A 27,493-nucleotide genomic window follows, 5' to 3' on the forward strand; every position below is an offset into this window, starting at 1 on the left:
GCATCGACACGTATATAAACAGTGGTTTGGAGATTTCTGTTTTTTTTTGTTGCATCTCAACCGTGGGGAATCCCGCAAGGGGCGGGACGCGGCGGAGTAATATCGTGTATGCGGGCAGTCATAATGACGAGGTGGTTGACGAGGACGGTCTTCATGGATTAATTGTTTCCTTGGCGAACATGGGGGCATTTTGGCAGGACGGGCATGGTTGTAATGGGGCCAAAAAAGGCTCGGCCGGAGTTGCGACAACGCAGGGCGGCCTTGGGCTACGACGATCTACCTAGTACCCTTGTAATCACTCTTCGCTGGCTATGTATGATAGAAGCATCAGTCTTTTGCTCTGGAGTTTTTTCAGGAGTTCCAGAGCGAGAGCGGTATACGATGGTAATTGATGTATCTGTTCTCGGTTTGACGCATGTGACTACTTCGTCAAAGACGAGCTTTGGTGAAGCATGCTATATTGACACAACTTAGCAACTCTTGGATCAGCAAAATTTCTAGGCAGGTAACTTAATTATCAATACATCAACCGCAAGTAGTAAAAATTCGCAGCATATGGCTTTCTCATGACTGATTCTGACAGAGGGATAGATCTCTCTTCTGTCGCTCGTGTTACCGTATCAACTCAATAAATTGGCCCTGTTTTTATGGACTAAAGCCAAGCTATATAAGGGTTAGATTTCCTAAATCATTAGGTATAAAAAAGCCCGAAGGCAATAAGTTGGGGAAGGATTCAGGGCCAGTTTACTGAGTCGATATGGTAGTCCTGTTTCCACTCACGTCCGACAATGAGCATTTTCGCCCAAGTTCATAGGTTGACTTCCAGGGCCGTTATATATAACAATAGTCTTGGTACTATCTATGTATCATCGACTCTCCACTCCGAACCATACAACCCAGGTACTTCATCATTTTTAACTCCCATACTCATACATATAGCCTCCGAAACAATGATACCGCAAATATCCCGGCAAAGACCACCACACTACAATAAACGACACCCCGTAATTTGTGACTCCCAGAAACTGCCTCGACACAAATTCCAGTTGTTTCTCTGAATGATATCGGGCCCCTTTCGAATTTGGTGGATTGATTGTGGTTGGTTGATCTTGTAAGATATTTGATTGCTTCGGCGCAGTCGAGTTCCATCTACCATTTGTTAGCTGTGGCTCCTCGCGCACAACTTACTTCGTATACTTCCCAAGGCGCAAGGTAGAGCGCTCTCCACGGGCCGATATTATTGCAAGCAATAGCATATGTGACTTCGAGGATCTTAATCTCATGAAACATACAACCGAATAAAGGACAGAGAAGAGGAAATGAAGGAAGGAGGAGAAAGGGGAAGCGAGGGAAGAGAAAATTGAAGAATCACACCGAATGACCACAGTATGTGTCGCTCAGTGCGCAGCTGTCAGCAACTAAGCGTAAGTTTTGTAGTGAGCTCATATTATATATTATAGAATAATTTCCATATTAAGAAGGATCAATTGAATACTGTTGGGGAACCAGGCAACCATGGTATGGAATCCCACAGTATGGCCCTAGCTTCGAATCGAGTATCCTCCGCGTCTACTCATTCTTAGACGACATGCCCGCCATTCCTTTTTAGCAGGGCGTTTGGGGAGTTTAGGGAGTTTGGGGCGAGAAAGCAGAGGCCCCTCGTCCTCGAGACCTGTAGGCAGCACAGCAACTTCGGATAATGATTGTGCCTCGGAGAGATATTGCATGCAGAGTTCAGGGTTGTGCTCCGACAGATCCCATGCCTTGAAAAGATCCCAAACTCGAGGCCAATCTCTTCTTCTGACCCTGCCGGTCTTGCGGATATGCTGGCTGGCACTTGGAATAGGCCCAAATGCATCTATGGGGAAGAGCCAGAACCCATAGGCCGAAGGAAGTGCCTGGTCATCGTCCTCGCAGGCTGTCCCCTCCTCCGCACATGTCTTCCGCCATCTTTGCCAATACTTCTCCTCCTCCCAGAGCGCCAGATATGCCTCCTCTCGGTTTTCCACCCGCCTGCTATCTAAAGTAATCATAAAGCGATACTCAACCGAGTAATTGTGGTACTCAATCTGCCACTTCTCAAGAAGCCTAAACCAGCGGTAAATTTGGTCTCGTGGATCTCCGAAGCCCATAAAAACCTTCTTCAACTCTGTTTCTATTGATCTGGGATCTCGTGGCTGCCGCTGAAACTTTGAGACGGCGGCCTGAAGGGGTCGGGAGCGAAGTATCTGGCTCTTCTTGAAGCTTCCGCAGGTAGTCGAGATGTCTGGAATCCCACGTCCAAGTTGTCCGTCATATCCAAAAATAGCACACTGTAGTCTTGACAGAGCTTGACGTAGAAGATCTTCATCCTCTTTTTGTTGAAAAAGCTTGTCATAGTGCCCCCTGGGTCCGCTCTTAGCCAACCCAAGGTTGACGAGTCCAACACGCCGAGGATCGTGGGCCCAGAGCACATGCAAGAACCCAGCAAAGAACTTTTGGCCGGATATATCCAAGATGTCTAGCTCCGGGTGGAAATAGAAAGCCCCTTCTATCAGAGGACTGCCCAGCTACTTATAGTAGCAAGGCACTTGGACCCGATAGAAACGCATGGCAGCTTGCCGCGACTCGGAGCAAACGCGAAGAAGCTTCTTATTTCATGTCCGTTTCTCAAGACGATGAGAAATTTTCCGAGAGCTGTAGCGAAGCCTTAGCCTGGTCCCTGACAGTTCGCTCTTGATCCTCGTACAAGTGTTCGGGAGAAATCCCCGGCCAGAGTTCCACCCGGATCAGACGCTCATGATAGAGTGATTGCTCCCATATAACGGAGCGAAGCTCGAGGGGAAGCCTAGTGAATTGCGTAAAGGCACCGGTTCCGATAGGCACCGTGTTGATAAATTGCAAATGGGGACTGGAATGGTAGGTCATGTTGAGAATGATTCTGAGAATGGCGACGAGAGTGTTGTCGAAAAGTGGCTGGCAGCTGACGAAGGTAGGATTATCCAAGGCAACCAAGTACCGCAGAGAATCAGGACTGTCACATGTGATATATACCACTATCAAGCCTGGTGGAGCCGAGTCTCGATCTTGTGAAGAGACGTCGTGATATTAGTGATTGGCCGACATGCTTTGGTTCGCCGAGAGCTTCCTATGCGAAGAGGAGACTTCAAGATTGGTCATTGGCTGAGTTTGCAATATAGAGTTCCACAGAGGCAGAGAATTGAGAGGCTTGCCAGGTCGACCAAGAAAATTCTAGATAAGGAGCTGGTAAATCATCTGGTGCTGGTTGTAGTGCTAAAGGTGTGTCCCTATTGGTTGATATAGATTAAAGCTATAGAAAGAATCCACCAAATACCTAAAGCCTGGAGGCTGGCCTATGCAAAGTGCTGAACTAAGGGGTGGGACCTGTTCAGTAGGTATTCACATGCCGCGGTGGGACGAAGGGAGCAGCATGCGGGTCGCCAGGACAAGTCCACGGCTCTTCATTCGGTACTCGAAGAGAGGAGATAAAAGCAGGAACGAGCGTTGATCATCAGTACGAGCAGGTCATGACTGCGAGCACGCGTAACATGTTGAAGAATGATGTAAAGCAAAGCTTGGCACATTAAGATGGAGCATATCCCGACCCAAGACGCGAGGCACATACGAATACAAGGAGAATAGTAAGAAAGAATAGACCAAGACTCATTTTAGAAACAATCAATTGGATGTGATTCCCGGCGTGGATCCCAGGTGTGTCATGAGATGGCGCGTCGGCTTAATTAAAGCGCGGGTGGTCCCTTTAACTCATGAGTTACTACAGAACGGCTGGGAGGCCTGGGAGCGGAATGTGGGTGGGCATGCGTCATGCGCCCAAGCCGAATCCACCTTTGTGATATCCAATATAACTGTGACTTGTCTTTGAGGTGCAGGAGGAAGGTCTGTCTTGGCTCGGCCGCGATGACGCAAGCCAGGTTTTTATTTTATTTTAGCTTGTTTTATTATTTTTGTTTTATTTTGTTTTATTGTTTAGTTTTATTCCAATATCTATTCTGACCGTCGCCCTCCAACTAGTCTGCCAGACCTCCCTACATGGGATAGTTCACACGGGACGCGCAGAGAGACACAGGGAGGACGTAGGACGGCCCCTTTCAATTTCGCCGACGGAGCGATCCCGTAAGCACTTGGGCTGTTCCGCCCGCCGAAGGAAACAAAGGGAGTTCTTTGTCGGCACCCGAGGAGCGCCAGCAGCGCGAGGTGGGCGTTAATCTCACAAGCGGCGCCAGCTGATGAAAGCCAACCAAGTGCCGGGCGAGGACATTCCCCAGAACAGCGCGCTTGTGTGAGCCTGTAACGCCCGGCTTGCGAGCGGACGGGCCACCCCCAGGCCAAGACATCAGCCCTGGAGCCCTGGAGGCCCTGGATGAACGCCACTTAGCCTCCATTTGCGGGGACAGGGGCAGACACCAGTGATTCACTGGACGCGGTGGCATTCCCAGCGCGGTATCTTTTAGGGGAGGGCGGCTGATCGGCCGTGTGTTAGTGGTCTGTCCGTGGTCTGTTAGTAGAGGGCGGGCGGTTCAACCCCTCTCGACTCAGTAAAACGGCAGCCGGTACAGCGCATTGGGGAACACCGAAACACTCCAGGTAACTGCGGACAGGTAGGTACCAATTGCTAGAGCTGCCAAGCTGAGGCCCCCCCGCCCCCCCCCCCCTCCCCCCCGGCCCCTGGACTACTGTACCTTCCACGCTTGTTCCTGACCCTTGCCAGCCCGAGTCGATTGGATTATACGAACACCACAACTCCCCTCACTCCCCTCCTCCTACTTGAATCTCCCCATCATCCGCATCCTCCTTTCGCCTTTTTCCCGCTTCACCAACTCACTGCACTCTTTTGCTTCCTCGTCCTCGTCCTCCTCTTCCTCCAGCTCGTCCGCCTCCCCCAATCGCCCCTCCCGCGCCATCTCACCACTCTCCCCGTCCCTGGGGGAACAGCTGCAGCCATGAGGAATCCCTTCCGCCGCCGGGTCAAGAAGAACGACTCCACTGGTGGCTCCGATAGCTTCGCCGTCCCAGCAGACCTCATGCCCCGGCCGCCGCTCTTCGCGCCTACCCACCGCTCCGCCCAGCTGCTCGCCTTCCTCCCTCCCGCCGTCATCGAGCGCGTCTTCGCCTTCGTGTGCCCCCACACTCGCGACGAGAGCTACGACTCATGTGAGGGCAGCGCAGCTTCCATCGACTCGCTGTGCATGCTCTGCGACCTGCGCGACCTGGCGCATTCCGCCCGTGTCTGCCGCGCCTGGCGGGCCATTGCCATTAGAGCTTTGTAAGTTTGGTTCATTTGCCCCGCGTTGCCATCTCTTGGCATCGCGAAGAGTTGCCGCGACTTCAACCGCTGACACTTGTCCCTAGATACCATAGCGTCCGCATCGACCCTGTCCACTACTGCCCCCGCGAGGCATGGCTCGCCGAGAGGCGCAAGAAGACGTCCCGTTTCGACCGCAATGGCGTCCCCGAGGATCCTGCCCAAGCCCGTTTGCGACTCCTCCGCCGTACCGTCCGCGATGATCCAACCCGCCTCGGCAAGCTAGTTCAGTTCCTCAAGATGCCTTATATGTTGCGCGAATCGTGCCAAGTCGAGCTCGCCCAGACCATCGCCGTGCTTCCCAATCTGCACTTCGTCGATCTGCCCGAGGGCATGTTCTCCGACGACCCCCACTTTGCAACGCTACGGCTCGAAGTCCAGGCGCGTTGTCCCAATCTGCGAAAGATGACCTATGTCGGGGGGTCTGAACGAAGCTTCGCCATGCTGGCTTCGGGCCAGATCTGGCCTCGCTTGGAGGTGCTGGAGATTAACAATCTTGACATCGACCCCATCACCGTCCGTGCCGTTCTCGGCTGCCTGCCAAACCTCCAGGCCTTGAAGGTCTCGGAGACGCCAACCCTCACCGACGAGGTACTGTCCTCCGGTGACGGTCTCCCTACTCTCCCACCTCTCAAAGAGCTCGTTCTCAAGGACACTCCTCGTGTGACGGTCAAGGGACTTATTGAGTACCTCGCCTGGCAGGAGACACAGCAAGCCCTTAGGGTGTTGACCCTCAAAGACACGGGCGTCCACCCTTCTAGCCTTCAGGAGATCCTGACCATGGCCTCCTCGCTCAAGACCCTCGCTATTCAGACAAAGGTTATAGACCAGTTCCCCAGCTCGCCAAACATTCGACCGTTGGCATCCCGTTCGTTGGAGACGTTCCGGTATGAGATATCCGGGGCCTCATCTGCCAGCGCCTTTTCCAGCATGACAACGGGCTACTACAACTATCTCGCCTCGTCCATCATGGGCGGCGGCTTTCCCCGACTGCGCCGCCTATACGTCCAAGACGATACGTTCCCAGAGCAGCTTCAGGGCCTTCCACCTCCTAACGCTGCATTTTCCGGCGGTCATGTTCGCTCGGGCTCTAACTCTTCTATCAAGTCCACTCCGGGATTCAGTCTCTCACCCCGCTCTGCCAACCTCTCACCACTCGCTCCGCCCCGGCGACCTGTCTCGAATGTGCCCGTGAATCGGCGGTTCAGCTCCAACAATCCCTTCGCTGCACGGAACCCCACCTCACCACCCCCAACACACACCCTCGAAGTCTTTACCAAGAGCGATGAGTTCGGCAAATGGAACTTTGCCCGCGTTGATACGTTCAAGTCAATCGCCGCGCCGTCTCGTCGACCGGTCAGCAGCTATGGGTTGGCGGCCGATGTCGCAGGGTCTGGATGGGACGGAGGCGACGCCCGGCGGAGCGTCATGGTCGGCAACGGCGCAGGAGGATTCTTGGCCGTACCAGGAATGGATACTAATCAGAACGAGTTTGACGATGGATCTGAGTCGTGGAGACCCACAAGTAGTGGAGGAGAACCACGAGGGAGTCGCGATCTGTGGAGATGATGTGGAGATGGGATTCGTTCTAGGATGCGAATTCAATAAATTGAAAAGAGAGACATGGCATTGATGAGACACAGGGAGAATGGAAGGACTGGAAAGTTATATAACGATTCCAGGAGTGGGGAAGGGACTCGGTCGTTTTCATTGTTCTGGACCGACGCATTTTCGGAATCAAAATACCCTATCAGTTGATGTATGCTTGTTCTTGGTTTGGGGGTTTAAAATAGGCGAGAAATGTTGAATTAATTAATGAACTCCTTGAATCTGGAAGATTGACCAGATATTTCTCCATCCCAAGATGTGTTCCCACCCAGCGGGGCTACCCTGTACTCGATACCAATCGTCGCGCGATGCGGAATGTCGGCGACGATGACGCTGAAAACCCTAAACCGTACTGGATGACGAAATGTTGGCGTTGAGCCCCCATAATTACGATATGCAGCACGCTGCGGCTTCGGGTATGTCGTGACAATTCAGGTTTCTCTTTTTTTGTCGGAAAGTTGCGACAGCGTGTTGGAAATGTCGCTCCGACATCATCGCTTACCCTAGAAGCACAAAGTGTTACAAGGTCAAAATCAAGAAACTCGAGAGTAGATGTATCAAGACAAGATCATCGTGAACACAGGGTTGAAACTCGAGGTGATTGCCACGTGTGATGCCGTGCCGGGTAACTGGAGTGGTTCCTTGGATGAGGTTGGGCAAGAAGTCACCAGCTCCGTCTTCAATACTGTGCTGTGTGAGGTCATAGCAAGACGTCGAGATAGCAACCAACCTCTTAGACGGACGCGTCCTCCCACATTTTATTGGAAAACCAGTAACAAGGTTGGAAGGCTCGCCAACCAGTGAGGGGTGATGTCAATCGTCTCCAGCCCAACCTCTCTCTTCCAACTTGCAGCGGTCCAACCTACCAAAGCCACAATCCTCATGGCGATGACGTCCCCCCGCATCCACTAAGAGGGACCCCCGCCACACCCAACCCATTGGCCCAATTGCCATAGTGCCGACCCTCGTCGAACCACTACCGAGCAATCGCACCACAGGAATGTACTTCACAGCCGGAAATGATATATGTTCCAAGACCATGTACTCCATCGGGATCGATGCTGGTGGTCCCGCCTAAGTGGTCTGATGGGATGGGGACTAATACGACATCAACGGACCGTAGAGAATGGAGAAAGAAAAGAAAAGAAGCGAAGACTGAGTTGGTGGGTGCGGGCCTGACGTGGCGACGATGCTACCTGCATGCATGAAGGGTGACCTTGGAGTTGGAGACGGTAACTCTCGGACGGGCCTGGGCCTGGGCCAGGGCCAGTCACGGGCACGGGAATATGATGTGTAGTATAGGGGCATGGGTGCGTGCGATGGGATGAATTTGAGTCGACGTCGGGCGAATCGGAATGCCATGTGGTTTTGAGGTACGGGAGTTGACCGCTATTAGCGAAGATCCAGTTTGTGCCCTTCTGCATCGGGAGCGACGCCGCGCGATGCGGTAAGACGACGGTTCTTTGGTGTTGAGAAATGCACAACACCAGACGGGCAATGCAAAAACACAGGGACCTGCAGCACCTGCCATATTTAGATCCCCGAATAGGGTTCTGATTGCAATCTGCAGTTCATCTTATCACCGGGACTACAGCTCGTTATACGTCGTTAATGGGAAGGGTAAGCATAAAAGTCTTCGAAGCCCTCGCCACACACGGATCACACACACACACACTTCGTGACAAGGCCTTGTCCTGGCTTGGGCCAGCTGTCAACTTAAACCCAACCCAACCTGCCTGGACTAACCGATAAACACCAAATATATCCATTTCCTTCATCCTCCAGGAGTCATTAGGCGCTCGCCCTTGGAACATCACGAACACCCAGCCTTTACTCTCCAAAAATAAACTTGCCCCAGGATCCCCATCCCATTCCTGTTCCTCTGGATCCTCTCCATGGCTGCCGCCAACGCACACCCAAAAAAAACACACAGCCTATCCGCCCCGCCCACGGCTTAGAGCAGTTTACCACCAACACTTCTAAGCACCAACCGTATCGCCGTGGCTTTACCGCGCTCGAATTATTGTTCTTTCAAAGTCGTAGAGTTCTGATGCACTGTGCACGCAAGGAACGAAGGAAATGGAGAATGCGGCTCAGCCAGCGCCATGTGGGGGCCGCCTAACGCCCGTCTTCTCGTGTTGGCAGCCGACAAGCGCAGTACTGTGTACGACTGCTTGCTGGACGGCGAACAGCGACCCCGAGAATAGCAGCATGACCCGCACAGCCGCGGGCCAGCGCCGGTAGTGAGCAGTGGGCGTGATCGAATACGGGCAGTTACGATTCACACGTTGGCGGCCACAAGAGCTGTCATACGGCCTGGGAGGCGTGCTTCCTTGGCATCGGTTCGACGGCGACGGTTTGTCGGCCTTTCAGCTGGTATGGTGACTCTGTAGGTTCCATGTCTAACTGGTCCACGGTCGGGGCTAAGAGGGTGTCGAAGACTGTGACAAATAGCCCTTGTGGCGCGTTTATCGCGCTGACAGCTGAGCATCTGGAAGGTTGGTCGCCGCCGGCGCGGAACCGCCACCACTCACCTGCGCCCGTCGACCGTCTCATTCTCTATTTCTGTACCCAGTACATCCACATCAGACGCAGTCAGAATGTCGATGACTTCCCACGTCCCCGACCCGCGCGGGAGCTGGACTGCATCCTGCAACTACCGCCCTCTACCGCTGCGTCCAGTCGCATCCCACAAAGGTCAGGAACCGAACGGGCCGGCAGCGTGCCTCATCGCCTCCGGGAAGCCCCCACACGGGCCGACCGGCCCTCCGTGCACCCGCGGGGCGCAGCCCTTCCTCCCTCCTCCTCCCTCCTCCGGACCCCAAACCCCAAACTGTGCCGTATCTCATCTGCTCGCCTGCTGCGGCACCTTGCGTTGCGGGAAGGTCGATCGCCGACAAGGCCCGAGGCAGAAACCTCCCCCCCTACGAAAATGGACCGTTTCGCGGGGGCGACGTAGAGTGTGATCCGTTGGCGAGTAAAGGAACGTGGTACACGGTGCATTAAAGAGCTCGTCGCTTAATCGTGTGACGTTTTCGGAGCGCCGTTTTGCTGCTGGTGAGGGAGACTACGACAGGGGGAGTGTTTATTTGTTCATGCGTGCGGCGCGGGGTGGCGGACGAAACGGGCACGAACAAGGCCAATGGGCAAAAGGAACAACGAAGAGGAGGAGCTGACAGAAGAGGCACTATACGGAATACATCCGAGTCCCTTGTCTGCATTGTCGTGGTGTGCAGCATCCGTGGAGGGCGCAGCAGAAACAAAAGAGAAACCGAAGCAGAAGCAGATACAGAAGCAATGATGCGTTGTGCAAAGGGAGAGACGTGACACGCGAACAGTCGCAAACGAAGCGGGGCCAAGGGCGGATGAGAAGGGATGATATGGCTCCGAGGCCTATAGCAATCGCCCGCCCTTGCCCGTCTTACTCGTCCATACCCGAGTTTGAGGTGCCCTGGGTTTGAAAGATGTTTCCTGTCGCGGGGTCGCTGCGGTCCGAGGGTTTGTCGATCATCCGGGGCCTTCCCGGTGCCACGGGTTCTGCTCGTGGCCCATCAAGTGTGTTTGGTAGCTGTCGGGTGCTACGCGGATAGCGAAGGAGGCATGTCCTGGTTTGGTGTGCTGGATCGGAGTTTCGCTCGTCGGGTCGTGTTTCTGTCATGTTGCATCGCTGGGAATCCGTCACCCACGAGTCGATGGCTAGCTGCGTCATCGGGTTGCATCTGAACCGTGCGGAGCGTCTTGATCACATCTTCACCTCACACTACCACTTGGTGTGTTGGGACTTACTCTCCATGTGATGCACATCCAGCACTGTATTCCTCAGCACTGTATTCCTCAGCACTGTACATATCGCGACACAATGCATCCATCATGATTCGTCTGAGTTAGCCTGGTTGGGCTGAACGTCGACTGAACGTCGGCGTGTGTGTCTCAACTCAGTTCCACCTTTGCAGTTCGTTCCTCCCAATCCCCTCAACTGTGGCTGTTCACCAGCCTCTTCCACGAGGACCAAATCTGGGTCACTCTCTCAGCCATTTTTAGACTGAGATTGCGCTAGGCCAATCAGGGCTAGGAATGGCTGTTGAAGGGATCAGCCGTTGCCAACTGTGGAGGCTGGATTTGAGCTGTGGGTGTGTGGCTGTTGCAGCAGCGGCAACAGCTTGGACGTGGCTTGAACGGGGACCCACTCGCAGTGTGTGGCTCAACTCCAGAGGCTCTGGAGCTGTTGTGGGGAACAAAAGAAAGTAGAGTTGTGCTCCCGCAGCATCGCACCCGAAGCCATGACGCCATGACCAGGCAAGGGCCTGCCAGACCGTCGAACGGTGACCAAACCCACACATCCACAAATCCACACTCAACCGAGAAAAAAGAAAGCCCACCGAAAACATCCCTGTCACACCGTCCGCACTATTACACTGTCACAGCTTTTGCATCGTAGAGATATCCTTTCAATGCTTCTTGCATTAGAAGGAAGGCCAAGGCAGTTGTTTCCGTGTCGCAGAGCCTGAACATCGCCACCTCCATCAGCGGGCCACTGTCAGCGGGATCGCCGTGCAGTTGACCGCGCCACTGAGATTGCCTTCATCCATCGCCGACCTCGAACTCAATGCTGACTTGGTTCGCGCCGGTCTGGTGTCTCGTGTAAGAAGGTTGACATTTTAGTTTGTGTACTGCCCCCGCCACTACGACTCTCAGCTGGCCTTCTAATGCGCCGGGCTACGTTGGGGAGCCCATCATCATCAGCCTGGAGCGCCGATAAGAGGTCGTAAGCTGGGTCGCAGGATAATTGCATTTGCGGGCGGCTTTCGTGTTTGCGTCGTAGACGCCGGCCAGGCATTCGACCTAAGACCCGTCAATCAATCTTCATAGTGGCAATCCTGCTGCTGCACCACGTAGTTTGCTTCGATTTGGCATCTTGCCCCGACGCACCCGTACTGCAAATCTCAGGGACCGCTCAGCTCCGAAGGCCTTATCGCATTCTGGAACGAGCAACGGTGACGCTGACGAGACGACGAAGCGACGATACGGGACGGACAAGTAAGTTGTAATTATTCCGGCCCGGAATCATCGCCATCAGACGAACCTGCGACAACAGGATCTACGTCTCATCATCAAACCCCCGCGCGCTCATTGGTACCCTTGCTGGCTTGGCGACCCAGGATGGCCAACCTGAGACCAGAATGGCAAGGGGTTTCGGATGGACGTGTCAACGGGCCAGGGTCGCAGAGGCAAACGCAGACGAGGGAGGGGGCCAACAAGACGGTCGCCTCTTGTAAATCCCCATGCTTGCTCTGTGGCAGGGGGTCGGAGAGTGGAAGGGGAAAATTTTCGTAGGGGATCTGGTCACGATGCAAGGAGAAGCAAGTGCACACTGTACCGTACCCACGGCTATCTCTACCTAGGCATGAGGCCATTCGGGAAGAGGGCGAGGGCCAGGGCGAGACCAGGGAGAGAAAATGATCTGCTGCCAACTGAAATGGCCCTTGAAAGGTGAGGTGCTTGGTCCGGACACGAGTGCGGAAGATGAAAACTCTTACCGGGACCTAAATGTCGGTCTGTCGGTCTGCGCCCAAGAGGCGTGAGGCTGCCGAGAAGATGGATGGCCGGGTGTCTGGCACACGCAGGCCGTCTAAGGCGCTCTGAGCCGTGATTCGCGCATTGTGCTCGCTCTGCGCTGGTACGATTGCGGTGCTGGCCAGCGGCGGACCAACGAGGGCTCAACGATGGCAGTGGAACCGCCGGCGACGACACTCCAACGGACGACTTTTGTCTGCTCGCCCCACGAGCCCAAGAGAAGCGCTTCACGGCCAGTGTCGCCCAATCTCGATTGTGCCTGTCGAGTTCCTGCAGCGCACCTAATGCGCGTGCGAGGGAGAGGGCAGGGTGACGAGGGAAAAAATCGAACAAGAGCCGCTGTTGACCAGGGCCGGAGCATGGCCGCAGGGCATGGAGGGCATGGCGGCCTTGGGATCGCCAGTGCTCTGTGCAGACTGCAGCAAGTGCCTGCCTTAGTCGAGTCCGCTTTGGTGAGCTGGCCGGAGTTGGCGCACGTCTTAGAGTCGCAGCCAACTCGGCTTGGGCTTGGTGTCTCGTCGAGCGGCATCGTTTTCGCTCGACTTGCATCTCTAGGCCACGGACCGTGTGTTGGCGAGGTTGGTGCACACACACAAAATGCGCGCAACACAACGCGACGGGACTGCTTACGCCTCCCCTTTGCGGACTTGGTCTGCCTCGCCGGAACTCGACGATGCTGTTCGCTGAGCCTGAGACTCGATCTGTCTAAATACAGGCGTAGCACGGGGTAGACTTCGCTCAGCAGGCAAGCTGGATGGCGGCTGGATGATGCGCTGGTGAGGGATTGGTCGACTGTGGGTGTGTGGGGTTGCGTTGTGTCTGGTGGATGTAGTGGATGTGGGATGTGATACGCGACGCCATGGTTGCAGGGCGTACTGGCAAGACTCCAGCTGCAGTTCTGCAACATCCACACAGATGCCGTAGGTCGATGGTTAGCTAGTGGTGGTGCCGTATGTGTCTCCCACCGTCCACAGTCCACAATCGACGACGTAAACTGTCTACAACAAACAGTTACAACAACCCACAGGAGACAGCATCTCAGAGGCCCCCCCTCCCTCCCCTTCCACCCCTTGGCTGAAAAAGGCCCAACTGCCAGACCTTAGTCATGGCGCCGGGCCACAGCTAGAGCCAAGTCGATTCGAATCGAATCGTGGACCTGGGCCTAACATGCGGCCGATCACCAGGAACGGGCGGCAATGGCTCAAAAGCCGACCAACTAACCACCAACGATTGACCCCCAACTGCCAACCATCATCCTCCATCCACCATCCACCATCCACCAGCCCTGAACGGATCAGGATTTTCCATTTCCGCATACTGCACTTTATCTGAAGGATTGACAACAGGATCTCATGCAACATGACAGGACCGTCATCTCGGAGCAAGTTGACGTATGCCCCTCACCCGAGATAATGAGATTATTGAAGTTCGTCATGACGATTTTGAGTTCACTCAACAGTCACCGCCCGTAGATTACGGACCCTCCAGACTCGAGAAGCCCCATGAGATCGTTCAAGGGTTGCCTTCCTTTGGCGGGGAGGGGCTTGCTTTTCGCGTGACAAGTGCAGATCATCGCTGGGCTCCAACAAAGCGGTGTCCAGTTGCGCGACGGAGCCAGGACATCGACCTATCATGGTGTGCGCCCGTGCATAACTTTCCATCTTGCTGCTGCTGCCTCCTCAAGCAAGTAACGCACTGGAATCTGTTCCATGTGCCAGTGAGATGCCAAGCCCAGATAATAACTCAGTATTATGCCCAATCACGACTCGTCATCGAAAGTAAGCATCGAGGTTGACGACAGACGTTGGAACACACAAAGCCCCAAACGGTTCAGGGAAACAACCCCTGGCCCAGGGTCAAGAGAATGTCACTGTAGAGTGGAGAAATTCGGATTTTGGTCTGGTCTCCTGGTTTGCCTCTGTATGCCGCGTTGGCCAGTGGGCGTCTGCCCCTGGACCCTGAAGGTGGGAGTGGGAGTGGGAATGGGGACCGCACTGTTCAGGGCAGGCGGTTTCGTTGGATGGATGGAGGCATGGGCAGCATGGGCAGCATGGCGTGGCCGATGGACAATGCACTTTCAAAGGCTGGCTGGACGGGAAAACCCCTATTAGGAGTAACGCCGTCGCTGATGGACGTGGGAAGAGGAGCAAGGCTGATGGAGGGCAGATGATGGACGACGAATGATGAAAGCGGAGAACGGTTGAGGTGTTTAGGATTATGGTAAGAATTAGGATGGTGATGGGCTGGAGACGGGCAATGTCGATGACGAGAGCGGCCAGCAAAGGCGGCGATGCAAGGCAGAGCAAGGCAGAACAAAGCCGAAGCGTGACAGAGACATGGTCGAGCATTGCACGGAGTACGCGTACCGAGTATGTAGATCCGGTCAATGCATAGCAGAGCGAGGTGCAAGAGGGAGCTGATGTGAGTGACAGCATATCCGCGCGTGAGTGAGGCTGGTGCACCATGCGCTGTGGTGGCTGTACATTGCCCAAGTTCGTCAACCGTCCTGTCTTCCAGCCAGTCAGCGTTGGCCGTCAACCACACCTATCGTCACTGATGTGGCAGCCAGTCAGCTGGGCCACCAGCCAAGCTCTGGTATTCGTACGAAACACACGCAAGCCAGACTCGGGACCCAGAACACCGAGGACGGGCTAGGGGGTCAGTCCACGTAAGGCATGTTGGGGAGGCAATGCAGGGTTCGGCATTCTTTTGGACGTCTGGAAGAAATGTTGAACTCATACCGGCGACCTTCGGACAGGCTCCGTGTGGGCTCCGTGCCGACGGACGGACTGCGAAGGGACGGAAGTATTGACCAACGGCGGGTGGAGAGCTTGCGGAGGAGCTTCGCCTGTGACTGGAGCCCAGCGCAATCCATCGGCGGCCCAGATCCCACGCTGCTTCGCTGCACCGCTGCACCGCTGGCTGAGACCCTTGAGAGACGAGGCGCCGCTCCAAAACGCTCTGATGCCGGAGGCGTTCAGACACAGGTGAGCCCTCGTGCACCACCAGTGCACCACCGCGTCCGCTGGAATGAGCAGCTGGGGGCCTGTTCTTACATGAAACGCCTCCCTGGGCAGCCATGAGTGCGCCAAGGCTCGCTGCCGACTCAGTGGCTTCCTTCAGGTCGACCTCGACGCTGTGCTGGGCTCCTTCCCCCTTTGGTCCTTGGGCGCCACGAGCAACGACGTGGGAAGGTACGTATCTACCCGGCCCCGACGACATCAGCCCCACCGTCCCCACCAGCACCGGCCAGCACCCCACCGGATGCGACTAGGGCCCCTGCCACCTTCCCCTGTACCCAGTGCGGCGTCCTCGCGGCTCACACTGCAGGGACCCTCCTTCCAACTTCCCAACTTCCCATCCGTCAACCGTACCAGGAGGTGGCGGCAGGCGTGGTGGGCACCCAAAACCCTTGCTCCTGGGTCTTGGTGGGCTGGACAAGGGTCTTGCGAACATGGGTCGTGGGACTTGGGCCATGGGACCTGCTGCGTGCTGCGTGCTGCGCTCTCTCGTCGCTCCATTTCATACATATGGTCTGGCGCTCCCCAGCCGCCTCAATTGAAACATCTCCTGCTCTTGTTCACTGTTCCTGTACCTGTTCACCGAACAGATCGAGCTTCACATTTCCCTTTTTCTTCTATCTCGACATTCTTTCGCCTTTTCCCTTTGGCCTGTCATATCCTGTTCTTCGTCTCCTTTGTCACTTCGACATCCGGGATCCGAAAACTCGACCGAGAGCCCCCTTCAAACCGCACACCCTTTGTCGGAGTGTCTGAGTCCTCCCTCAGACTCTTTATCCCAGGCCCGGGAATTCAATATCGTGAATAGGCCGGTTATGTCTTTGACATTGCCTGTTCCCGACCACACACTCCCAAGGGAGCACGTTCCAGAGTCCGCTGCGCGGTGTCTCCAACAATCACCGCTCCCTCTTATAGATTCCCTACCCACCTCGCCTTCGCTTTACTCCGACGACGCCGACGACGAGATTCCACGAAAACCCAACCAACTATCACACAACATGATGCCGCGCCAGCGACAACCTACCGCCGAGCAGGCTCCGGCCCTACCTGAGAGGAGTGCCCGTCGAGCTTCAAGGATGCTCGACGGCCTCACTCCCCATAAACTTATCGCGGAGGACCAGCAGCCCCCTCTGAAGGCCCAATCCGCCCCCCACGATGTTTACCTCTCCTCCGAGGAAGACGCATCCTCATCCGCCGACGACTTCTCCGACTTCGAGTGCGAGTCTAGCAGCGAGCAATCTCAGAAGTCAGCTATTCGACGGGGCAGCCAGGAGGACACCGCCCGCGTGGTCTCAGTCATCTTCTCAGGCAAGCCCTCCATCGTCGACCTTCCTCGGCGATTTATCTCTCCCAGCTCTAGCGAGACCTCTTCCCGACCTCCCAGCCGCCTCCGGAGAACTTCGACAATGCCCATCATGGACCACCGCCGAGTCTCCATGTCCTCTTCCCCCTCTGGCTCCTCCGTGCGGTCTTCCATCATGCACCCTCCCCGCACTAGCAGCATGCTTCCCAGCAGCCGCCTCGAGAAGCAAAGACCTCATTTCCTTAACATTGACCCATTCGCAACCAAGACTGAGCGGGAGGAAGAGCATAACAATGGCGACCTGAAGACGCCCAAGACGCCCACAGGCATGTTCAAGCGCACGCTTAGCCTCGTCAAGAAGCGCAGCAGGCCTTCCCTAAACACTCACTTCATCACCCAACACTCCTCTCTATCCCGAGACAGCCTCCCGTCGTTCATCACGCCGTCCTCCCACATGGAGCAGGTTCGAGAGGAGTCTCCGGCCCCCGAGCCTAAATCCGCCCCCCGGCCTGTTAGCCGAGGACCTGTCACTTACCACGAGATTGTCATGTCCGCGAAGCGAAGGGCCCAGACGACACCCATGTCGCCCATCTCTCCTCTCTCAGAACCTGCATCCCCGATGACTCCTAATGGCACCCGGCAACGCCTACGACAAGGTTTCTCTTCCGCCCGACGGCGGAGTATCAAGGCATGAGCAAGAGTATTATCGCGCTTATGTTCTGATTGTATGACGTATTACGACTGGGTTCAACATCTCCATCTTGGGACCGGCGTTATATTGGCTTTGTTCTTTATGTCCTCTTTTTCTTTATCATCTTTTACTTATCCCCTTTCTGGGAGGTTTTCTTTTCTTGGGAAGGTTTTTAGGGCGCATTGTTTTTGTCGGAAGACAACCAGGCAGGAACAAAAGGAGGCGGAGTTTGGGCATGGGACACTCGTTTCTCTTTTGGGTTACGAATGCTTTTTTGGGGAAGACTGGAGTTTGGCGCCTTGCAACATACACACACACGCATACATGTTAGCGCCCTGGACAGGCCACTTTCGTTATTGAGATAAATTGTTAATGAGGCCGAGGTCGTTGAACCGACCCGGTCGAGGGGCAACACATCCGTCAGAGTCATGGATTGGAAGATAGCTGTTTTCGCACGCGCAATACCAACACAGACATGATTGCTTGTTCCCAAATGGAAAGACCCCTTCACTTCACTTACTGCTTCCGTGAGACACTCATCTGCGCCGAATTGGTAATTACTTTTGGGGGATCTTAGTTCTCATCGTGCTGTGGACACTTCAGTACGTGCAAATCCGTAAGTCCGTCATGTGCTATGTATCTGTCCGTGCCCGCTGAAATAATGCATGATGTGTTTAATGGACGCTTCTTCCCAAGTCCCATTTGAAAGCGATCAAAGCGCGGCTCGAAGCGAGACCTTACTTGTTGGTGTATCTACGTGCTAGTTTTTCTTGGGGACTTCCTTTTGGCTTCTAGATCTTGGCGGGGAGGATGGCGCGAACTGTGCGTGTTGTGAAGACAAAAGAAAGCAGAGACATTGGAGTTTCACTAAGCAGGCTACGGGGATGTGTGTCGCGGTGCCATGCATGGTTGGCATGCCGAATTTGTTATTGAGTTTGAATGTCTAATTTTCCACGACTGTTATGATGGTTTTAATATGAAAAGGGACGAATTGATCTGATCTGTGTTGTGATGTGTGGATGGATGTGGAATGGCACCAGACGAGGATAGTGTAAGTGGACGTTTCGGCGCTGAGGGACGCACTGCGTATGTTGCGGACGGACCTCTGGCTCCTTGAGCTTGCACCTCTGGTTCCTGGGCTTGTCGTCTGACAAAGGGAAGTCTGGCTTTTGGCGGTCAGTTTGACAGTTGGACTCAGGCACGCAGCGAATGGGCGCATGGGACGCAGGGCGGCGGCGTAAATGGTTCGCCTGGCGTTTTAGTTCCAGCAGGAGGTTGGGGTCGTCGATTACTACTTCGGGAACGTCAGGTGGCGGGCCCTCGCGGCCAATTGGCTTTCGCGGTGTGGGAAGGGCCCGTGGGAGGAGGGTTACACTCTGACTTATACTGGAAGTGACGGCAGGTTCAGTGGCAGGGACGGACGGGGGGTTTGTTCGTTCTTCCTTTCCTTTGGAGGGACTGACTGCATGGGGATTGCGTCAGGGGAACAGACAGATGCAGGAACGGTGACAGGATACGGAGCCGGAGCAGGAGCAGCCATGGCCGAACGGACTCGTCCCGTCTTGACGCGGCCGTCCGTAGGCCGTAAGTTAGGTGTGCCATGTTCGTCCGCCTGGTTGGATCTGGCCGCCGACAAACTACGGAATCAATTATCTACAGAGACGGGACTCGATGCAGTGGATGCACCGGCTACCAGAAGACAGCTTGTGCAGGCCATCGGTTGCATCCGTCTGTCCTCCCTCCGTAATGCCCAGGGGGGGTGCTCCGTCGGCGTCCTAATTGAGATCTTCTCTACGAAGGCGGATCAAAGCACAAGCCACCGACCCACCGCAAATGCAAAACAACGGTGAAGCAGTTGGCAGAGCACAAAGAAAAAAGGGTCACTTCCAACGGCCACAATTAAGCAGGGCGCCCAAATTGGCCGTCATTTCGTTCCATGTAGGGCAATTGGGGGCTTGGGAATTGCGGTGGAGCGTAGTCAACCCACCCACCGACGGGACGCTTGATTACCGACAGAGCCAAACTCCACCGTAGAAGCTGCAAGGTACCGCGTTGGCGCAACATGGCCGGCGCACACTGTAGCCATCACCAAGCCATTGTCATCTGTTGAGCGAAGCAGCCTCGCGCCGTCGACAGCCGCATCGCCTGAATTGGCCTGCTGAGACAGCTTCGGGCTTGGCTTCACCGATGCCATTTAGCCCAGCTCTGACCGCCGTTGAATTGAGCAGGCGCCAGTCCGCAATCGGGCATGGTCGATACTGCTCTCTCGGTAGTCACAGCCGATCGTGGCCATGACGCTCTCGTTCTGCTCCGTTAATTGCGCGACTTTGATCACGCTGCCATTTCCAAAATCCAGCCGCGTGCTCATAGCTTCTGCATCTTGGAGCGTGGACATGGACGTGGGAGTGGACCTGTACAACTGCGTGGAGACGTGAGAGAGGACCCTGGCCGGTGATCATTTTACTCCGTCCGCGACATGCTCTCGTATTCTTCATTCTTCTGGAACCGTGACGCCGCTTCAGCTTCAGTTCGACTAGCTTAAGTCTTCCGATGCTCAGAGGCTCAGATGCTTAGATGCTTAGATGCTCAGACCCTTAGATGCCCAGACCCTCTGACCCTCAGACCTAACCCCGATCAATCCTCCTCTCCCAGGAATAGTTCACACACATCCCGACGTTACGGCTCTGACATCTCTGACAGCCTCCCTCTCCCCCTTGGCCCGCATCTATCTGTCTGTAACTCGTAAAGGCCCGCCGGTCGACCCGACCGACCTGGCCTGACCCCCGTTGCACCGCCTGCAACCTGCAAGAGTAATCAATATCCTTCCCGCGTCGACCGTACTGCAAGATTGCCCACCAGAGCCTCGAGTGATCCCGGTGCCCATCATCTCCACTGCGAATCCGGGTACCTGAACTAGCGAGATGGAAAAGAGAGAGGGAGAGGGCCTGCGCGGGGGATTCTTGGCCCTGCTAGCTTCTAGCGGCTAGCCAGGCACTGTCGCTGAAGCTAACGAGGCGTTCGTCATTTCGTTGGCGGCTGAATGGCGCGACGCCTTCGGACGATCCAGGGGTTTGCCCCTCCTCGGACGGGGAGGACTAGTCACGAAGCTCAATGAACGGTGAGGTTCTGGAAATTGTTCGAGAAGAAAACGGAGCAGTATTACCACATACGTAGATGGAGGCTGGGAGGAGGATGTCATGGGATGGCTTCGTCGCGGCTCACTCCGTCAGTGTTTCCGCACAGCACCCACCACAGCGGTAGACGGAGTAAACAGAGACAGCTAGACTCAAACGTGGGCATGTGGCCAGAGCTGAGACACAGAAACGCCTTTGAGACAAGGATTCGGCCCTGGTACCGTACCGTGGCGCGGTGTACTGCAGACTTCAACAGTGCAGAATCTCCAAGGTCTCCAAGGCAGATGCTGATCAAGGATGCTGATCAAGTATACAGTATCGTGACGTTAGCTGCAACTCAAGGACCCGGCATTCCGAGGGCAGTGATACGAGGGCAGTGATCAACTCGACACACGCAAAGTCCCTCCGATCTTCATCTGCGAATGGACCAGATGACGACGTCTAGGAACGTATTGTACCTCTGCTAGATGAAACAGAGTGACGCGCCGGTGGCCAACCCACCTATCACGACCGACAGTCCGCGAGGGGCAAATTGGGCCTCCCGACGATTACCGATCAACGAAGCTCTCTCCACTCTGGCCGTTGGGGATTGAGTGCGTAATCCGGGGACTCTCCTGTTTGTTTGGGGCACCGCACTGTGAGGAAATGCGTGGCGAAGCCGTTCAGCGGGGTGGCGCCTTTGGCCTGGCGATGCTAGTCTGAGGAGGAGATTTGTACTACGCGGTAGGGGGAAGTGATCATCGCCAAACGTCTGTGCCGGGTTACCAGGGGAAGAAGATGCGAGAGCAACAAACTGTGTGGAGGATGGTGTTTGAGCTATGGTGAGCTGATATGGAGATCCCTCGCTGGGTGAGCCGAGCCACGATGATCCTAGATGCCGATGTGGGCTATGTCGACGTCCAGCGGGGAGCAGATGAGATGGAGATAGAGACGGATTCAGGTGAAAGGAAGATTTGAGGGTGGCCTTGAAGAACGATTAGCGACTGGGATGTGATTCCCGTCAGAGCACTACTACGATAATAGTACTCTTTTGGTGGTACTAGACTCTGCCAAAGCGTTGCTGAGCTTGGTTGCTGTCGAGGGGACGTGGCATCGGCTGGCGCATGCGTACAATGGGACATAGGCGAGGCGTCTTTCATAGCTTGTCCTGCCTGAGCCGACGTCCTTGCCACCACGGAACGTTAGTGTTGGGTTTGGCAGTCCAGACTCTGACAGTCGGGTAGTCTAGCAAGGGGACGGATATGTTTGGTGGCGGCTGATGCGTTGTTTGATGTATGGTCTTTCGGTGTTGGAAAACACTATCATCGAGAGGCAGGGCTTTGTTGGCCTCGTATATCCAACCATCCTAAGAGTGGTCGATGGGGTCGGTCCACCGTACAGTTCCATTGCTAACGTTGCTAGGATCGCAGCTTCACGTCACCGGAATTCTGTTAACCAACTTCTCCACCATGGACGAATCCAAAGAGGGGTCTAGACTGCCACTGATGAACTGAGGAGTGTTGCTGGCCTTCATGGGACCCTGGAGGCTGAAGGCAATATAGAGGCATCGACATCGACGACTGCTACACGTTGAAGAACATACTCATGGCTAAGTGAAGCAGTTTTTATGGCAGGTCCTAGAGTGAACTCACACCGTGGCGTAAGTCGTCGTTTCAAAGGCTGGCAAGAGTTCCAAGATTGCTGAGCGTACTACGGCTCGACCTAACTAGCTATGGTGCTATATATGAGGCACTTGATGTAAAGTGGCCAGATTTGTGTCGTATTGCATTGTATTGTAGGACCTCAATCATAGTTGAACAAGAAGCCCTTGAGGATCTCAGCTTGATGTTATGCCATACCACATTCACACTAGCTAAGTAGGTAACAAAGAACTACACGGTATCCATGAGCCAATGCCGTGTATGGGCTGCTGAAGTTTTATTAAAAGAAGGATTCGTGTGTCTTTATGCAAAATAAAATAAAAAAGGACTCAAAGGACTCTGTAAATTGACACCTGCGGTCGATCTGAAGGTATGGCTCCCTGTTCAACATCCGCAGCGCCATCTGGACCCATACGGTGCCGCTGGCGTATATTCCTAGTGGGAGGCCTCGACCGGTTACAGATTTATAGATGAATTGGAGCTTCTAGGCGGCGCTGGTTTTAAGCTGCATATCGAGGGCAAATCTCCCAAAAGGAAGAGATATCTTCTATAGTCTATTAAACTGTGCTACACTTTCTGGACCCTCAGGAGATACGTCATCGTCAACTGTAGCAAAATTGAAATGCAGATCAGTCCCTAGTAGCTGGCCTTTGAAGCCAGTATTGCTGCTGGCCGTACATGTACTGTCAATATGCATTTTTCCATGGTTGAGACCTTGCTCTAAGTTTGTGAAGGCCTTATTAACCTTCCCTACCCTATGCCGAAATTGAGAGTGAAGCTGCTGAGATGGAGAGCTCAGGGTATCGTCTCTACATAGTAGATCTACAAATTCAATGCAAGAGAAGATGTAGATAATAACAGCAAGCAAGCAAGGGCTAAACGACATGCCCCTGTGAAACTCGGTCACTATTCCTAACCAGTTCACGCCGTTTTAGGACACGCTTACATGGCACAGCTCGAGAGGATTTTGCGTATCAACGGCTCATTATACACCCCCCTATCATACGGCCCAACGTATCAACAGGACCAGGGCAAATGCGTAATTCGACAGTGCGGATGACAACAAAACATCAGCCGCCATATGCAAGTTTCCCGGGAGGCAAAATCCATTCCCATCTCTTTCCCACCCTCCATCTTTGATAAAACATGATAAATAACATCTGATTCCGTCCCATTAACCATCACTAAGGTTGTTTGCTCTACTTAAAGGTTCAAGCTGTTGCTGGTGTACACATCACTGGGGGGCTCCTGCGGTTCCGTTCAGTGGGATATTGTCGGAGGGACTGTGAGGAATGGGTTGCTTGGATCGCAGTGTCAGGGGGAACGGGTACTCGTCAGGATCTTCCTCCTCACTAATAATTGTTAATAAAACAAAAAATTGTCAAGGGAAACAAAGGGGTATACATACGGGAGCTTCCATGCGACATAGTCCTCGGTGCTGAGGCCCTCGCGGCCTTCCTGCAGGCTAGCAAAATCGCCAGGGGTCATCATACCGGTTCTGTCTCGGGGAGAACCAGGCACAGAGAATGGGCGTGAAATCTTCTGCTCGACGCCGGGAATGAAGTCTTCCTCCTCGTCACCGGTGAAGGAGTCGGGGTAGGCACGGCGAAGGGCCAATTGTCGAGCCTTGACGTACTCCATGCCCATTCGCTTCCAGTCCAGGAGATCGCTCAGGCGTTCCGTGCGGTTTCGCTGGTTAATTCGCTGCCGGCGGCTCTTCTGGCAGAAGTCGAACATGAAAGACGTCAACTGGTTGACAGAGTCATCGACACCCTTGGTGCGGCGGTCCACAATGTAGATTCCGTAGTCGCTGGAGTTCTCAATAAGCTCTTCCATGTAGCATCCGAATCCGGAGAGGTTAGTGGTGATGCTCGGCACGCCCATGACGGTGCACTCAGCGGGAGTGTATCCCCAAGGCTCATAGTAGGAAGCGAAAACGCCCAGATGGCAACCTCGGACGAAGTCATCGTAGTCGAGGGGAAGAACAGGGTTGGCAGAGTTGAGGAACTCGGGGTGGAAGATGACCTTGACTCGGTCCGTCGAGTCGTTGAACAGCTGCACTCGTCGGATCTGGTTCAAAACCGGGTCCTCGTGATCGTTGACCATGTTGTGGGTGACGATGGGCGGAAGTCCACCTCGCTTCATGGCGAAGAGGCGACGGCGGAGTAGGACTCGATCCTGAGCGGAAATGAGCTCCTTCTCATCGGGCATAGGGTCACCATCGTGCCACTTCAGAGATCGCTCAAAGATGCGGCGTCCAATGCTCTGCTCAATGACATGGGTGGTGTCTCGCAGGGACTTGATCACAGCCTGACCCTTGAGAGCCTCCACAGTAAGCGAAGTAGTCTGCGCAGGCATGATGATGAAGGCCACAATCGTGATCTTGCTTCCTGCGGCCTTGAGACGGTGGTTGAGACGGGCCAAAGACTCGATAAACATGTCGACACCCTTGTTTCGGAACTCATAACGGCCGGCAGTGAAGAGGTACAGGGTGTTATCAATGTCGAAATCGTAGTGACCGTAAAAGTGTCCTCGCACAAAGTCATGGATCTTTTCCTTGGCTTGCTGATGGAGGTTCTGGAATTCGTGGACAGCGGAGAACTTGGTAACATTGAGGCCATTGGGCAAGACACCATCAGGCTTTCGTTTTAGCAGATGCTCAGACTCAAAGGCGGTAATGTGGGAGACGGTGGTGAAGACATCACAGGCGTGGGCGGCGGCTCGTTCGATGCAATACCTGTGGTAAATACCACGCTTGCCAGCCTCGGCGTCGACATCAAACCACTGCAGGTTGTTGTAGAAATCCACGGAGCCGGCGCATAGGTATCGGCCGAGAAGAGTAGCGTGGGTCGTGAAGATGGTAGTAATGTCAATGCGTCGCTTCTTGGCGAGGGGCAGGGCGACACCAGCCAACCACTCGTGGAAATGGGCAATGACGGCCTTTTTCTTCTCATGGACGACAAACTAGATAGAGGGTCAGTTGAGGAGAGGAGGGAAAAGAATCATGGGTAGTACCTCTCCCAGGAACCACGCGACTAGGTAGCCGAAGACGATGGTCTCATTGGTCTCGTCATCGCTAGGCGGCGAGGGAATGCTGGCAACGTTCCACAAATCGGCCTTCCACTCGTCCAAATGACCGTAGGCAGTCTTGGTATCGATGAGAATGACTCTGGGAGCACCCTCAATGAGCCATCGACCGTAGATGATGCCGATTCCTCGGTCCCTCATGGACTGCATGGTGGCGGCGATCTCTGGGTTTGTGGGTTCCATCTCTTCCACCTCGACGGCAGCCTACTACTGTCAGTGGACGCAGTCCAAAAAAGGGAGAGTTCGGTCAAGGACGCACCGATTGGTGGTTGAGGGGACCGATGAGAGTGTAGCGATCTCCATATTCGGCTGTTGTGACCGGAGCTTTGGACTTGATGACGGAGTAGATGCCACCAACTACACGCGAGAGAACGGGTCAGCACAGGGACGGTAAGAGCGAGTTGAGCGGGTTTTGCGGAAGCTCACCTCGATGGGCTACCTCTGTAGCAATCTCAAAGAGCAGGTGGTTCTTGATGTCACGAGTCGGTGACACTTCGCCGTCGGAACCCATGGCGATTTCTGTCGTTGGGGACGTGGAGTGTTGAGGGGTCAGGCGTAGATGATCTGACGATGGTGCAGGCGGCTGGATGGCTGGATATAGAAGGCGGGCGAGGGATCGCGACACGGCACGTCAGGGAGACCAAAGGGAGGGAAGTAAGAATTCTGGGTGACGATGAAGCTGAAGAGCTGTCTGGAGAACCCAATTGGAAGGGTTTAAGGAGCAAAGAGGCCAGGTCAGAGTCGGTCGGTGGCGGACGACCAAGAGGAGGAGGTAGTGGTGAGGTTGCGTCACAGGCGCTACTGGATGCGCTTGGATCTGCACGCGAGAGCGAACAGGGTTTGTTGAGCGCAGGAGCAGGGTGCCGGAGGGGCGCAGAACCGGACGTCTGGGATTTCACGCGCTTTGACGAGGAGGAGATTGGAGAATTGGAGCAGTAGTGACACCGGGAGACGAGATGATGGCTGGGAGAAAAAAAAGGAGCGGGAGGAGAAGAAGAGCAAGAAGGAGAGGAGGGCGACGGAGCGTCGGCGGAGAGGGCGAGCGAGTGAGTGCCTGAGGGCCTGAGTGCCACAGCCAGCGAGCGAACGTGTGGGAGTGAGGGGGGAAGCGAGCGGCGTGGGCAGGTGACAGTCCAGAGGTTTTGGGAGGTGGTGGTTCGGTCCGTCATGTACTTTAGCTCCCTGGAGCCCGCTACACGATGCAGCTGTTGATTGACCTGTTGTTGCGCTAGCGAGCTCCAGAACTCCAGTGGGTAGTCCAGGGGGGCCCGCTACCAAGCAACGGGCCCCCCCCCACGGTCGCCACAACCGTTCGTCGAGGGCTGATTTTGGGTCCCAAAATGCCCCAAATGCCCCAAGCGCCCCGCCCAAGCTCCCCAGAGCTTCAGTGGAGCATGCACCTCAGCGCCCAGGACATCCGCGGAGACTCCAACTCGCCGCTGCCCAGTTCCCATCCGTTTTTGCTCCATCTTACTCCATCTTGCCCTCGCCCACAATAAACAAGACTCAACCCGCCACCCGATCTCTCCCCATGCCTGCCGATGGGATGCCAGCCGATGCATCCATGTGCTTGGTCGGATGTCCTTGGCCGGATGGCCCCCCATTTCCCATCGCTTCACCCCTCAGACCTCTGGCGCCACCGTCCCCGCCTCGGTGAGCCGAGGCCCTCAACAGAGCCAGGTTTTGTTGTTTCAGTGAAATCTCCGGGTCGGCGCCAGATTCACGAGGATTGCGCTGTTTGTTCCTATTGTTTCCTCTCTCTTCGAGTCGTCCTGTTCGGTTCTCGGTCCATCGCTCGCACGCTAGCAGCACCCAACCATCGAGAATGAAGCCCTGGTTGTCCTCGACGGTAACTGGTGGCTGGGACCTCTGCATCTTGTTGGGCGCCACATGCAGTCAATGCAGGCAAGCAAGTAAACCCTCGCTTCGCCTTCTCCTAGTCCATAAAGAGCTCGCTGGCAACGCTCCTTTTTCGGCGGGATTTGTCCCGTGGCAACCACAAGCCAAGAACACAGATGGCATTGCGGCAACACACAGAATGGTGCTAGTCACCTCTGCAATGCGAGGTTGTCTTTGGTTGCCTGCATGCTCTAGCACACCTTGGACGGACCGG

At 54.9% G+C, this 27,493-nt stretch overlaps 6 protein-coding genes across 6 annotated transcripts; 2 read left to right on the forward strand and 4 right to left on the reverse strand.

The window, feature by feature from the left end:
• Positions 1 to 1,541: 1,541 nt before the first annotated feature.
• On the reverse strand, positions 1,542 to 2,907 carry BGZ61DRAFT_528801 (uncharacterized protein; the record flags this gene model as incomplete). The annotated part of the gene is made up of 2 exons (XM_046253309.1): positions 1,542 to 2,549; positions 2,707 to 2,907. 2 exons carry the CDS (start codon positions 2,905 to 2,907, stop codon positions 1,542 to 1,544), a joined length of 1,209 nt encoding a protein of 402 aa, XP_046108306.1.
• Positions 2,908 to 4,961: 2,054 nt separating this feature from the next.
• Positions 4,962 to 6,892, forward strand: BGZ61DRAFT_345178 (uncharacterized protein; the record flags this gene model as incomplete). The annotated part of the gene is made up of 2 exons (XM_046239761.1): positions 4,962 to 5,284; positions 5,380 to 6,892. The coding sequence occupies 2 exons, from the start codon at positions 4,962 to 4,964 to the stop codon at positions 6,890 to 6,892; spliced, it is 1,836 nt and encodes a 611-aa protein (XP_046108307.1).
• Positions 6,893 to 12,042: 5,150 nt separating this feature from the next.
• BGZ61DRAFT_474195 (uncharacterized protein) lies at positions 12,043 to 13,054 on the reverse strand (the record flags this gene model as incomplete). The annotated part of the gene is made up of 2 exons (XM_046248551.1): positions 12,043 to 12,413; positions 12,469 to 13,054. The coding sequence occupies 2 exons, from the start codon at positions 13,052 to 13,054 to the stop codon at positions 12,043 to 12,045; spliced, it is 957 nt and encodes a 318-aa protein (XP_046108308.1).
• An 874-nt stretch (positions 13,055 to 13,928) lies between these two features.
• On the reverse strand, positions 13,929 to 14,890 carry BGZ61DRAFT_444760 (uncharacterized protein). Its single transcript, XM_046244996.1, has one exon. It carries the CDS (start codon positions 14,851 to 14,853, stop codon positions 14,362 to 14,364), a length of 492 nt encoding a protein of 163 aa, XP_046108309.1. The 5' UTR covers positions 14,854 to 14,890; the 3' UTR covers positions 13,929 to 14,361.
• A 1,450-nt stretch (positions 14,891 to 16,340) lies between these two features.
• Positions 16,341 to 17,522, forward strand: BGZ61DRAFT_528803 (uncharacterized protein; the record flags this gene model as incomplete). The annotated part of the gene is made up of 1 exon (XM_046253310.1): positions 16,341 to 17,522. One exon carries the CDS (start codon positions 16,341 to 16,343, stop codon positions 17,520 to 17,522), a length of 1,182 nt encoding a protein of 393 aa, XP_046108310.1.
• A 6,005-nt stretch (positions 17,523 to 23,527) lies between these two features.
• Positions 23,528 to 25,891, reverse strand: BGZ61DRAFT_344329 (glycogen synthase; the record flags this gene model as incomplete). The annotated part of the gene is made up of 5 exons (XM_046239688.1): positions 23,528 to 23,645; positions 23,702 to 25,257; positions 25,309 to 25,584; positions 25,640 to 25,737; positions 25,807 to 25,891. The coding sequence occupies 5 exons, from the start codon at positions 25,889 to 25,891 to the stop codon at positions 23,528 to 23,530; spliced, it is 2,133 nt and encodes a 710-aa protein (XP_046108311.1).
• Positions 25,892 to 27,493: the final 1,602 nt, after the last annotated feature.

Source organism: Ilyonectria robusta (genome assembly GCF_021365365.1).
Source record: "Ilyonectria robusta strain PMI_751 chromosome Unknown BGZ61scaffold_4, whole genome shotgun sequence".
In the NCBI taxonomy this organism is placed as follows: domain Eukaryota; kingdom Fungi; phylum Ascomycota; class Sordariomycetes; order Hypocreales; family Nectriaceae; genus Ilyonectria; species Ilyonectria robusta.

Excerpts from the sequence above, each read along its gene's own strand:
- BGZ61DRAFT_444760 (XM_046244996.1), bottom strand. The coding sequence starts at position 14,853 with ATGCTCGACCATGTCTCTGTCACGCTTCGGCTTTGTTCTGCCTTGCTC.